At 36.4% G+C, this 14,301-nt stretch overlaps 1 protein-coding gene across 9 annotated transcripts; it reads right to left on the bottom strand.

Annotated features, from left to right (window-relative positions):
- Nucleotides 1–7,239: 7,239 nt before the first annotated feature.
- On the bottom strand, nt 7,240–10,627 carry LOC133830785 (uncharacterized). Of its 9 annotated transcripts, none has more exons than XM_062260859.1 (5): nt 10,499–10,627; nt 9,510–9,617; nt 8,476–9,182; nt 7,638–8,035; nt 7,240–7,514 (listed from the first exon to the last, which is right to left on the bottom strand). In XM_062260859.1, exons 3-5 carry the CDS (start codon nt 9,169–9,171, stop codon nt 7,406–7,408), a joined length of 1,203 nt encoding a protein of 400 aa, XP_062116843.1. In that variant the 5' UTR covers nt 9,172–9,182; nt 9,510–9,617; nt 10,499–10,627; the 3' UTR covers nt 7,240–7,405. The 9 variants fall into 9 exon arrangements, with proteins under 9 accessions (XP_062116843.1, XP_062116846.1, XP_062116840.1 ...); XM_062260862.1 differs by having other exon boundaries at nt 8,476–9,102; XM_062260856.1 differs by lacking the exon at nt 10,499–10,627 and adding an exon at nt 9,718–10,303 and having other exon boundaries at nt 8,476–9,215.
- Between the last annotated feature and the right edge of the window lie 3,674 nt (nt 10,628–14,301).

The raw sequence follows: 14,301 nt of genomic DNA, 5'->3' as shown, positions 1-14,301 counted from the left end.
ACTTATTTTATCAGCTACAAGGGAAGATGGTGTTCTCTAAGATCGGCCTTCGGACTGGCTACCATTAATTGAGGATTAAGGAGGAGGACATACCATAGACCATTTTCCCTACGAGGTATGGACATTATGAATTCCTGGTCATGTCCTTTGGATTGACTAATGCCTCAGCATCCTTCATGTACTTGATGAATATGGTCTTTAGGGATTAATTGGATAAGTTTGTGATCGTATTCATCGATGATATACTAGTGTACTCCCAATCAGAGACATAGCACGAGCAACATCTTCGTTTTGTACTATAGCGACTGTAGGAGCATAGGGTATATGCTAAGTTTAATAAATGTGAGTTTTAGTTGCCCCAAGTAACATTTCTCGGCCACATTGTGAGTAAGGAGGGGATTCTGGTGGACCCAACCAAGATTGAGGTAGTGAGAGATTGGCCCAGGCCGAGCAGTGTACCAGAGGTTAGGAGCTTCTTGGGATTAGCAGGGTACTATCGGCGGTTCATTGAGGGATTCTCTAGAATAGCTAGGTCGTTGAATGAGCTGACGCATAAGAAGACTAAGTATGTCTGGACAGAAAGATGTGAGAACATTTTCAAGGAGTTGAAGCGACAACTGATTACCACTCCGGTATTGAGTCTTCCATCAGACATGGAGAAGTTCGTGGTCTACTGTGATGCTTCAAGGAAGGGTTTGGGTTGTGTACTGATGCAATATAGGAAGGTGATAGCCTATGCGTCTAGATAGCTTAAACAGTATGAGCAGAAGTATCCCACTCATTATTTAGAACTGGCAGCAGTTGTATTCGCACAGAATTTATGGAGGCACTACCTGTATGGAGAGAAATGTGAAATATACACCTACCATAAAGTATTTCTTTACTCAGAAGGATATGAATATGCGCCAAATGTGTTGGCTGGAGTTGGTGAAGGACTACAACAGTGATATTTTGTACCATCAAGGAAAGGCCATTGTGGTGGTCGATGCATTGAGTCAGAAGAGGCCAGGGCAGTTATTCAGCTCGAGACAGATATCATAATAGTTAGCTGAAGAGATGATGAGAGTGGGAATTGAATTGGTAGTTGGTCAGCTATCCAATATCACTCTTTAGTCGCTCCTTGAGAGAATATAAGAAGCGCAGAATAAGGATCCAGTTGAGGAAATACATGGAGAATGTCTTAGCCTGAGTGGCTAGAGACTTTTCTATTTTTGAGATTGATCTGCTGAGATATAAAGGTCGGGTTTGCGTTCCGACAGATTCTAGTATTAGGCGAGAGATTCTGGATGAGTCTCACACCACTACCTATTCTCTACACCCGGCGAGAACAAAGATGTACCAAGACTTGAGGACTTTGTATTGGTGACCAGGGATGAAGAAGGACGTAGTGGATTATGTGGTCTAGTGTTTAACCTATCAACAGGTGAAGGTTGAACATCAAAGGCCAGCAGGGTTGCTGAAGCCTTTTGGGATTCTAGAGTGGAAGTGGGAGGATATCGCCATGGACTTTATGGTTGGATTACCGAAGACAGTGGGCCAATATGATCTTGTGTGGGTGATTGTAGACAGGTACACTAAATCAGCCCACTTTTTTCCTGTTAAAACGACTTATACAGTGGACTAGTATGTTGAGTTGTATGTAAAGGAGATTGTGCGACTCAATGGGGCTCCGAGGTCGATAGTATTCGACACGCACACCTCTAAGTTTTGGGAGAGCCTGTAGAAGGCTATGGGCACGCAATTGCAGTTCAGTATTGCCTATCATCCTCAGACGGATGGACAGTCTGAGAGGACGATTCAAATACTAGAGGATATGTTACGGGCCTGTGTGCTGGACTTTGGGGGATCTGGGAGTCCCTTTGATTGAGTTTTGTTATGATCACCTCTAAGTTTTGGGAGAGCCTGTAGAAGGCTATGGGCACGCAATTGCGGTTCAGTACTACCTATCATCCTCAGACGGATGGACAGTCTGAGAGGACGATTCGGATACTGGAGGATATGTTACGGGCCTGTGTGCTGGACTTTGGGGGATCTTGGAGTCCCTTTGATTGAGTTTTGTTATAATAACAACTATCAGACGACTATCAAAGTGGCTCCGTATGAAATGTTTTATGGGAGGAAGTGTAGATCGCCCATTCATTTGGATGAGAAGGGTGAGAGGAAGTACTTAGGTCCTGAGGTCATTCATAGGACTAACAAGGCAATCGAGAAGATTAGAGCTCAGATGCTCGCCTCCTAGAGATGACAGAAGAGTTACTCAAACTTGAAACGCGGGAATGTAGAGTTTCAAGTTGGTGATCATGTGTTTCTCAGAGTTTATCCTTTGAGAGGGGTGAAATGATTTGGACTGAAAGGCAAGTTAAGTCCTAGGTTTGTTGGCCCCTTTGAGATTATGGAACAAGTTGGAGAGGTAGCTTACAGATTGGCTATGTCTCCATCTTTATAAGGGGTTCACAACGTATTCCATGTGTCTATGCTCTAGAAGTACGTATCAAATTCTACACATGTGTTGAGTTATGAAAACCTAGAGCTGGATCAAGATTTGTCTTATGAGGAGAGGCTGGTTCTGATCCTAGACCGGAAGATAAAGTCTTGCAAAACAAGACCATTGCCTTGGTGAAAGTGTTGTGGAGGAACAGCAAGGTGGAAGAGACAAGTTGGGAGCGTGATCTTGATATGCGGGATCGATATCCTAAGTTATTCAGGTAAAGTTTGAGGATGAAATTTCTATAAGGAGCTGATAGTTGTAACATCCCAAATCTGCTAATAAGGCTTAGTGCCTTGATTAGCGTGTCGAGAGGGAAATAATTGATTTAATTATGTTATTACGTGGTTAATTGCGATTTATTTGTATCAGTAAGTGATTACATGGATTAAATGATTATATGACTAGAAATGCATGTGTTAGGTGAATTAAATATGCATGTGGGTCCGTTCTTGTTAACAAGGGCATATATGTAATTTTGGGCCCATTGAAGGTGTAAATGTGATTATGTGTGTGTGTTGTGCTTAAGACCACAATATTGTTGAGATATATATGGGATATGTGGTCTGAGACGGTTCTAGGGAGAAGATTAGCATAATAGTCACAATCGGGTCAAATACCCGACTCGGGGTGAGCCTAGGGGTATTTTGGGAACATAGTACGTGTTCGGGGTTATCGAGTAACGGGTAGCTATATAGTGATTATTTGGGTATGTCAGGATTAAATGGGGGTCTATAGGACTACTTGAGGTTTAGCGGGAAAATGGTGGCGAAAGACGATTTTTCCCTTGGTGGTATTAGAAAGGCTAAGAATAAGTTAAGGGCATTTTTGTCTTTTGCATTAGGGGATAGACTCAGCCTTAGGAACTCTGTGGAAAGCACCAAAATTAGAAAGAAACACAACACTCTCTCTCCCTCTCTCACACAACTTGGAACTCTCTCCCTCTCTTGGTGGCTTAAAGGGTTTAAGGAATATTTAAAGGAAAAACATAGAATTTGGGGCTGGGAGTTGAGGATTTGAAGCTGGAGGAGTTGGGGATCTAGTTTAAGGTCAGAATCATCATTGAGGTAAGGTTTAGAACAAGTTTTCTTTATGAATTTTTCTTGCTTACGTTGAGTATTATGGGGTTTTGAACTGCTGATATTTTAAGGTTTAAGCTTAAGTTGTCATGATATTTTAGTTAAGTTTTGGGCTGTTTATACTGCTGATATTGCCTTGACATGAATCCTAGACTAAATTCTGGATCTAGAGACTGATTTAGGCATTAATTGAGGGTCTTAGCTTGAGAAAACGCATGGAGGATTTATGGGTTTTGGGCTCAAGCTGCGACCCGTGTGTGCGAAGAGACTTGGGAGCCTCTGAAATTTTCCCAGGTGTCGCGGCGCAAATAGGGCACATCGTGGGCTGTGTCCCCCAAAAGAGAGCCCCAAGGCTCTCTGAATTGTAGCACGTCGCAGCCCTAAGGGCTTGGGTCGCGACTTAAATAGGGTTTTAAGCTTGGGAACCCAAACTAGAGGACTCGGGAAGGGTTCTACTGCCCGGTTTAGCATAATTTGAGGTCTCGAAGGCCAGAATACTATTATGAAGTTCTTAAATTGTTTAAGGCTTGATGGACGTTTATTATTATTGTGTTGTGACTAGGTTTTACTGCCAAGGCTCGAGTTTAGGGGATCATGCTCGAGATCACACTAGTCAGTCAGCTCGGGACACAAGTAAGAAAACTGTTTATGCCCATAGAACAGGGCATGGCCCGATTATTTGTGTTTAATGTTGTATGTGAATATTTATATTTGTTATGCTATGTTTGCATGATTATAACTGATCAACGAGGGTCGGGATTGGCGAAGGCCAAGATCGGCAAAGGCCGGAATTGGCGAAGGCTGGGAACGACGATAAGCATGTTGAATGCAAACCGAATGACAACACGCATGCTGAATGCAGGCTGCCATGGCATGGCCTTCTAGGGTGTTATACTTACACGTTCGGTGAAGACTCTGAATCCAGTGCCCAGTTAGCACCTAGGTCGGCATAGGTCGTTATGTGAATAGTTTGTTATTTGTTTAAAGTTGTGCATTTACTGGATTGAATGGTCATATGCTATGTGTGGAGTTTTCTTGATGGGCCTTGGCTCACGGGTGTTCTATGGTGCATGTAAGGGCAAAGGAAAGGCTGACCAAGCATGAGTTGAAGGGCATGGAGCAGTGCGTACATGTTCGGCCTGCTTGGCCGCCACGACAGGGGTTGTTTAAGGGACATATTATAAACACTTGACTTTGTCACTTAGGTCGACTTTAAAGTAACTTTTGAATTGTAAGTATATTTTGCAATAGTATTTTGGGATCTCGGTGTATCACTTTTATGACTTTAATGTATGTCCAAACCTTTTATACTTAATTTTCATTAAATGAGTCTTTCTTCCAATTTAATCACACTTTTTAGTCTTAAACCTCGATTAGCGAGTTAATGACACATTTTAAAATCACATGGTCATGACTATAGGGTAGTAAGGTGTTACACAAGGCAATCCTTTCTTTCGCTGTTACTCCTAAGAATTCTCAGACACCAATATCACTTTCAACATTAACGGGTGTAAATGGTTGGTCATCGTATGTGTAAGGAATCTCCAATTTCAACCCATACATCCATTTATCAACACTAAGTTCCTTGTACAATATGTTAAGAAGTTGCAAGTACATTACGTCACTCTCCATTGGTATCACCATGCATTGAGCATCCTTAAAAATCCACTTCCTCCCTTCTATTTCCCAAAACCATTGTAAGATATAAAGACATAAACAATGGAACATGTGATGAGAAAAAAACAAGGAATCGTTAAAAAAAATTGTATTTTTTTTAAGGTTTTAAAAAGAAATCTATCAAGTCGTAATCGAACCTACATCAAGCTTTATCGAGCTCCTATCGAGCTTTTATCGAACCTACATCGAGCAAAAAGTTTTAAATCGAACCTAACCCTAACCAAACATTTCATCAAGCCCCTATCGAGCACCACATATCGAGCACCATATATCGAGCCACAATCGAGCAACATCGAGATCTTGACAAAACTGACATCATCTGCCTATTATGGAGCCCCTATCAAGCTCCCATCGAGCACGTATCGAGAAACTACTAAACCAAATAGTCTAGGGTCCAATCGAACCCCTATCAAGTTACCATCGAGAACCATTGAGAAATAAAGTCTAAACCTATTGAGCTATCATCGAGCTCACAACTTAGCAGTCTTCTACATATCATCGAGCCCCAATCGAGCTGTTATCCAACTCCTATCGAGCAAAGATGTTGCAGAAAACCTAGAAAAACGCAAATCACGAAATCTCTCAAACAAACCCAAAAAAAATACCAATATAGGTTCAGATTTGTTCGAAATAGCCAAAAAAAAAAGTAAGCAAACATTACCCAACACAAAAAAATGAACAATCTTTTTACCCATGGTTTTTCTCCAAAATCCCTCAAAATGGATGTTGTCTTTGATATTGGGATCTTTACAGAGACAGTAGAGATGGCTAACAACAATTTCAGTGAGAATTTTGCCACTCATCGTGGGTTTCGGTGAGGGTTTCGTGAGAGATAAAGAGAGAGAGAGAGAGAAGAGAGAGGAAGAGAGAGTTTTGGTCTTCTTGATATAATGGGAATGATATTTTGGGTAGATGGGGAATGTTTAGCATCAAAATGAAATAGTGAATAGTGGTGGTATTTTTTGGTAATAGTAGAGACTATTAGGCATAAAGAGTGAAATTTCCCCGTGTAAATTTTTCATTTAAAAGTTACTATGTAGTATACTGAAGTAAATGTTGCTAATAAATTATATTATTACTTGTTATACTATATAACAACTTATTAGTTTATGAAATACGCTTGAAGGTAACCAAAAATTATCTTAGATAATAAGACATCATAATATAACCTAAAAGTAAAGTCATGTTTTTAAAGATTACGAAAAATTACACATAGCACTCTAAATTAAAATTTAATTGAAAATACAGAATTTACAAAAATTACAAAAATATGGATAACAATTCGTAATAGTTCTGTTAGTATTTGTAAAAATTTTCTTTTTAGTCTGTAAATGTTGTTTACAAATTTGTAACACATGAATACAAACTTGTAAACTTTACTTACAAATTTGCAAACTTGGGTTACAAAAAAAATATTGTATTATTGCAAATTTGTAAACTTTGTTTACAAAAAAAAATTTATTTACGATTATGTCCCTCCGTAATTTTGTAATGTTCTCTAGATTCCGTATTTGTAGTATATTTTTTAAATCTTAGGTATATTTGAAAACTTCCCAAAAACTAATTTATACAAATAAGCTTAGAGAAGATTTTATGGAAAGGTTACCAATTGGTATTTTATCAATATCACAAGCAACCAAAATATTGCATTTGAAAACCCTAGGAAAACAAAAAGATATATAGGAAGCGAGATTGCTCCCATTTTTTGAGCATCAATATCACCATTTTTTGTGTGGAATTCAACTCACTTTTTGTGGGATGAATTATTTTTAAATAAGGTAGGTGATCTTTTATATTATTTTTTGTTTTATAGTTATTTTTCACCATTATTTTTATTCAAGTGATTTCTGTAAATAAAGTTTGTTTTAGGTGTACTATAGTAAAAATCCCATTATTTTTTGCTCAATCGTAATAGTTGAAATTCTTCAATAATAGGTGGTTATTTTTTATAATAAAAGACAAAAAAATAAGTAAATAAATATTTTTTATTATAAAAAATGTTGCCAAAACTTTATTTGGATTGTCTACGAATGCAATAAAGGTATGATTTGCATGAGAACATGTATTCATTAACAGACATTTATACAAGGAACAAAAGAATCAATTATATATGAATTACCAAACAACTAACAAGTCCAAAAAAGAACTATATATACAAACAAGTTCAGAATTTACAGCAGAGAAAGCTAAAACACTTCCCTCGGCGCTTTTTCAACTGTCTCTTTTCAGGCTTCACCATTTTTTCTGGGCTGCCATTCCATTCTGCAGCTAATCTGCTCATGTCATAAACCAAAATGCTTTAATAAATTAAAATTCACACAGCAACTGATGAAAATGGATGATGAAGTAAAAATATAACATCAGTAAAAAATAGAGTTGAATGAGAGTTTCATTACATAGGGAAAGCGAAAGACCGCGAACTAGTAGCGCTGCTGCTTGAGCGAAGAGAAATGCTTCGAAAGCTTGTTGATGCTGAAACATGGTGTGACATGAGGCCTGCAAGATGAGTTGGTTCTTCATTGCAGTACTGTTGGTGAACAGGACTTGGTTCTGTGAAGCTTTCTGAGATTTCATTTTCATGGCTTGTGGTGGTGTGTTCTGTTTCAGCAGGCTCCTGATGACAATCTGCACCAAGTGATGGCTCCTCTGCTCCAATGATTGTGGCTACAGAGAAATCACTATCACAGGAGTTCCTTCCACTCTTCACCTCTTTAGGGATGGTGACACTGCTTGTTTGGCTGGTGTCTTTGTTGTTGTCAACGGTTGGCGGGCTTGTCAAAGCTGACTTTTGAACCTATACACGTTTGCAGAATGAGAGCGCATTATGATATTATAAGCATTATAGCAAGAACACACAAGAAACTGCCATTACTTTTAATTAGGGAGACTTTGTGAGTGTATGTGTGAAAAGATTAACACCACGATTGCACGTACTCCAGATGACATAGTACAAGTTTCTTTGCATTAGCAAAATCAGGTTCGTAGACTATTTTAGATGATTATTAGAGCAAGTTGTTCATATGTTTGGACTTTGAATTTGGCTCAAATGCAAGTTTTTTCTCGAGTAAATAACAAAACTAGCTACTTTTGGGATAACGTCAAAACACATTAGTGATAGTTGATAAATCTTGTGCTATTCAAGAAGCTCTTGCCAATTTTAGTAATATAATTTTTTTTCGTTTTCTTTTTTTACCGTTCAGATACCAAAACAAGTAAAAGTAAGTAATGTCTCACCTTTTGAACCACAAGTTGTAATTCAGGTACAATCTCCTTGATGGCTTTATGAATTGAGATCCCATCACTTGGACTAGAATCTAAACCCTCTGTCACCAAGTTTGTAAAACCATGCTGCTTAGTACCTTTATCACCATGATCGTCTTCATCGGTAGGTTTTGATTCTTTCGTAATGGATGATGACAACGGTTTCATAGCTTGTTCCAATGGCTTGCTTTTTCTGTCAGCATCAGATTCAAGTACGCAAGAGATTATCTTATGCTCCAACTCACAATTTTCTACAAAACTCTTTTCCTTACAAGGCAATTTCTTGTCGATGCACATGTCCTTAACGAAATGGTAACTGCTCTCTTGAAGAAAAACAACCAGTTCAGGCAACTCATAGTCCATAGACTCTTTTCTAGTAAAATGACTATTTCTTCTTGTACTGTCCTCGGAGTCATTAGCAGCCTTGTGGTTCCCATTGATCTTGTCTTGAGTAGTTTCCAATGCCCTCCTTGCTACATTTCCATTCCCCTTTTCATCTGGTGGTGGATTGAGAATTACTCCGCAATCTTCACTCCTCACATCCGAGACATCAAGTTCCACTAAACAACTTTTGTCAGCTGCCTTGCCTTCCTTCATGCCCTCATTTTTGGCATTGAATTTAAAAGTTTTGTAATCAGGACTGTAAGAAATAGTAGGATGGCTGCACATGGATTCACCATCTATATATTGCATGTATAGAAGTTTTAAAACAGCTAAAAAAAGAAAGGAAAAAAAAACATTGGCATAACTAAGGTGAGAATATGTAGACCAGTGAGTATATTATACTGGAAAAAGCTAGTACAAGAGTACCAGTCCAGTCATTTTATTAATAATCAAAACTGTACGAGGTTTCTATATAAGACTTTTCTAAAGAATTCTTTAAAATATCAAAGTGATTTTGTAGTAAAGAAGGACCCAAATTACAACCATCCCCCACTCTTCCACAAATTTGAAGTACCATGGTTTGAGATTGAACCAACATTAGATATGAAAAATCAGATACTTACCAGCTTACATCTATGCAGGTGGAAAATAAATCTTATATAGCTGCAAAGAAAATATGAAGATTTGTTCAGCGAATTGAGCAAGCACCCTTAAATAACTGACCAATAAATCTGCACATACAAGGGAAAATTGCATTAGGAAAAATAGATGAGGGAGATAAATTTTGAAGAAATAACATTAGAACCAACTCATCGAAATTGGAACTACAACCTGAATATCAGTTATTTTAAATGATGATGGAATTTTGCTGCTTATGGAAAACATTAAAATCATCTTGTTTCTTGCAAGGAAAAGGAAATAAATATTATAGCCAGAGGTCAGAAATTCTTTCAATGAGATTAGTATTTTAAAAGGGTATATGCTTTTCTTTTAGACAAAAACACATAGGAATTAATGACTTTAGGTGCATATAGCTTACTCAAGCAATAAGTGTATTGCATATTAATTCTATTTTCAATTTTTCTATTAGAGAACATAGTGATCTTGTATACTTTTCTGGCTACACAAGCAAAACAATAATAATGACAGGAAAGAATGAAAAGGAAATCTCTTGGAAAGGAGAGAATTAAGACTAAAGAGTAAGAGAAACAATAAAGGACCAAATATTCGTATATATAATTAACTGATATCATAATCTCTCTGAGTTGTGAACTTGGTTTTCATACATTAATGAATAATAAATTTTCTGTTGAAATAAATTAATACATGCACCTTTACTTTTTCCAAAGTGTTTCACCAATATACTTGTCTGTCTCATCTAATCTTTCAGATTGATAAAAGCAATATATATTTGCACACACACACACACACACACACATATATATATTTTCTAAGGGGGAAAAAAGAGTGAAAACAAAGTTCCATACTGGCTTAAATCCTTAGACTGAGAGTTCAGAAGAGAATTAAAATAAAACCAGAGAATCCTACACGAAAGTCAGATCTCAACTTCTCTAAACTTAAACACAGTAGACAAAAACAACTGGTAAAGTACCTCGAGCAAGTTCTTGAATATGACTCCTTGCTTAAATATATATGTGTAGAGCAGTAGATAAAGAATTTATTGTAAAAGTATGATATACATATAAATATATATTTATATATAAGAAATGTTGAATAAGAGCAACAGTTCCAAAAAGAGTGCAATAAAAGGACATGTCAAAGAAATAAATATCCATAAAAACAGATACTGATAATATGCTCATATCAAACTGAACTGTCACTCTCTTACTTTGCCAACAACACAACCCTCTTCAAGGGTTATCTACCTTTTTCCACTTCTTCTTTTATCTTTATTAGTAACACCTTCACATGTCTTGCCCACTTTTCATGATTTTTAACTTTGTTTTCGGGCATAATTTAGAATGACAGAAGCCTTGGGACAACCATTATTCCTCTTCCTTTTCCTTTTTTTTTTCTCCCTTGTCTCTGGGACACTAAAAAGATGGTTGGGAATGACCCATAGAGACCCCCTCCAAAAAAAAGTAAAATTATAAGAGGGAGAGAATTGTTGGGCTTTGGATATGTTAAGTATTCAAGAAAATTAAACAAGCTTTTGCAGGGATATAGAAAAATTAATGAAAACCTTCAAATTTGGAGAATGGAAGAAAGAATGTTAGTTTATTATATGGATAAATAAATGGACATGCACATTAAGCCTAATGTCAGCCCATGAACTACTTATTTTTTGTGATATTTCTTAATTCTGGTGGGGTTATTCTGTTATACGTATTTAATGACAATGATCTCCATTACAGCTTCTGGTGATTTATTTATTTTGGCTTTACTCGTATGTTTTTTCTTCTCAACTGTCTGTGTAACACCTCATATGTTTTTTCTTCTCAACTGAGTAACAACTCATATGTACATATTGAGTTAGCTTCCAACTCACAATGTACTCTTCACAAGACCCGCGAATAAAAATAAATCATTAAATAACTTAAAAATTCTAAGTGTCCCACTGTCCCGCTGGAAGTTTTTAGCCGAGCTTAGTTGGCTTGATTTGATTGGATGTTTATTAATAATTTAGTTATTTTAATAATGAGAAGTTAGTAAAAATTGACTTTTTTTTTTTTTTTTTTTTTGTGATTTTACACTCTGTCATATTTTTAATAATTTTTTGTAAAATGATATCTGTATAATTGTCTAAATTTTTCGAACAATCGTCTAAAATTATTAAAATTAAGTTAGAGTGCAAAATGACTTTAAAAAATAAGTCATTTTGCCAAAAGACCGTTTCAATAATTTATTATCATTTGTAAATCTTTTAAAAATCAATGATAACAAAACATTTGGATCGTAAAAAAATTCAACTTGTGACATCTAGCAAAATGTTACTTTTCAAAGGTGATCTCCCTCTTCCCAATAGATTATTCCTCAACTTCTTAACAAGAGCAACAGTGTTTCAATTACATTTTTCATATGATAATTATATGATCATACTCGTTACTATCAGAGATGATGGGGGCATTAACAACCAAATAACAGGGAATAATCATAATGATAACCAATAACCGTTAATAATAACAAAGTTAAAATAATTTTTTTAAAGAGGAAAATAAAATTATTCATTGAATGAAATGATCATTAATGTAATTTCATATATTATTTTTATAATTTATATATGAAAATAAAATAAGAGGAAGTTATATTTATACCTCAAAATATTATAAATACAGTCTAATTTTATAGTATTTTCTACATATTCATCATGAGTAAAAAAACTAAAAAAAATACCACTTTAAATCTTAATTATATTTATAAAATTTTAAGCCTAATGATGTTATGTGTGTCTTTTCAAAGCCTTTCACATCAGGTTCCACGGCATGTGATGACCTTTATGACATGTGTCACTTCGAGAATGGGAAAACTTGTTTGATCCTGTTTGAGTACCCCCATCAGACAACTACGCCGTCCCGAGTAGGTAATCGATACCATTCACAACCAACTAGGAATAAATCTAGATCGCATAACCAACTAGGTTCTCAATCCTGGGAAGTCCATAATCGAAAGTATCAATCTATGTAGTTCCACTTTGAATTCCCTTATGAGACCTTCTAGTGGGGAATTGAGAGACTTATTGCACAAGTCTTGTACAATAAGATGAAGATAAAAAGAATGTGGGGACCGCGGCATAACAAAAAGTACAAAATGTCCAACTACCACTATTAGTTTTATGGCCATTGGAGAATAGTGGTTGTCGACTCTGTATAGCTGACAATGCAAAATGTCAGCGACAGAATCACACTTGGGAAGTGGAAGCATTTTCCCAATGTCTGTTACATTATGGTAATTCTCAAAATGTGGTTGTACACAGTACAAGTTCAATCATCCGACCAGTGCAAGCTATGGCTGCTCAAAGACACAAGAAAGCCATCTTCACTCTTGGATATAGGAAATCTTGAAGAATTCATGTACTCAATGTCTTTTTCCTAATTTTCTTTGTCTAAACCATGCTTTCTATATGTAATTAGGAAATGTAGCGCATAAACTCTCATTAATAGTATTAATTGCCAACAATGGCCTAATTAGGGTTGTGAAAGTCTTTTTAAATATATATCACAACTTCAGCAAGTCAAAACATTGCTAAATTATAAACCCTAAAAGAACTTAAAATTTTGCAAGTTCTTCCCTTAATTAGGGGTGAGCAGATTTTCTGCTTAACTGTGGAAGCCGCCTAACCCACACCACATCTCACAATGTGGTATGGTGTGGTTAAATGGAATGATTTGAGAGGCCTTGATCACACTTCTCAATCATCTCTCTAAATTTCTCTTTCTCTAGCTCCCAAGAACACATTTATCTCTAAGAAAATCACAGAGAATTGCTTGACTTGTGTGAATTTTAAGGCTTGTTGAATCCCAATTCTCATTTCACAACTGTAGATGCTTCAAGCATCTTGGGAAAGACTTGGAATAGAGAATTAGGATAACGATTCTCGTCTAGGAATGCTTTGTTGCAGGGATTTTGGTATCTTAGATAAAGGAAGTTTTGATTTCGTTTTGAATTTCCCATCTTATTTTGTGTTATTACTTTTGGTATTTGCATTGCACTTACTATTTAGAGTTGTAAAATTAGGGTGGAGACTACTCACTTTCTCAATATTCTAATTCTCTACTTCCTTGATTTTAAGTTCTATGTCTAACCATCATGGAAGAATGTTCTTCCATCTCCGCTCTCAAGTTTATGTCACCGGATTTTGTTCATCTAGATTGATTTGATGGGTCGAATTTCATTCATTGGCAAGATAAGAACAAATTCCTTCTCACTACCTTGAAGGTCTCATATATTTTGGATAAAGACTTGAATACCTAAGATCCACCAAAGGATGGTGATTCTCAACAGGTGGTCAATCAAAAGAAGAAAAGGGAAGAAGATGAACTAGTATGTCGTTGCCATATTCTTGATGTTCTCTCGGGTTGCTTATATTCTCTCTACACCAACACCACTTCTGAAAAAGAGATTTGGGAGGCACCAGAAAACAAGTATGAAGTGGAGGAAGAATGTACTAAGAAATTCATTATCCCTCAATTTAAATTCTTTGATGAAAAACCTTTTTTTTCCAAAATTTATGAGCTCCAAATTCTTGTGATAAGTTATCTACACTTAAAATAACATTTCCCAAAGCTTTCCTTGTGGGTGAAATCATAGCCAAACTAACTCCATCATGGAGAGGCTATAGGAAGAAAATCCTCCATAAAAATGAGGAAAATTCTTTGGAAGAGATTATCAAACAATTGAGGAGGAGTATCGCTCTAGAGACAAATGTGTAGATGAATCCATTGGAGGAACCTCCAA

The sequence above is a fragment of the Humulus lupulus genome, chromosome 4, assembly GCF_963169125.1.
Source record: "Humulus lupulus chromosome 4, drHumLupu1.1, whole genome shotgun sequence".
Classification (NCBI taxonomy): Eukaryota; Viridiplantae; Streptophyta; class Magnoliopsida; order Rosales; family Cannabaceae; genus Humulus; species Humulus lupulus.
Note: the sequence above shows the minus strand (reverse complement) of the source record. Positions and strands in the feature narration are given on the sequence as shown.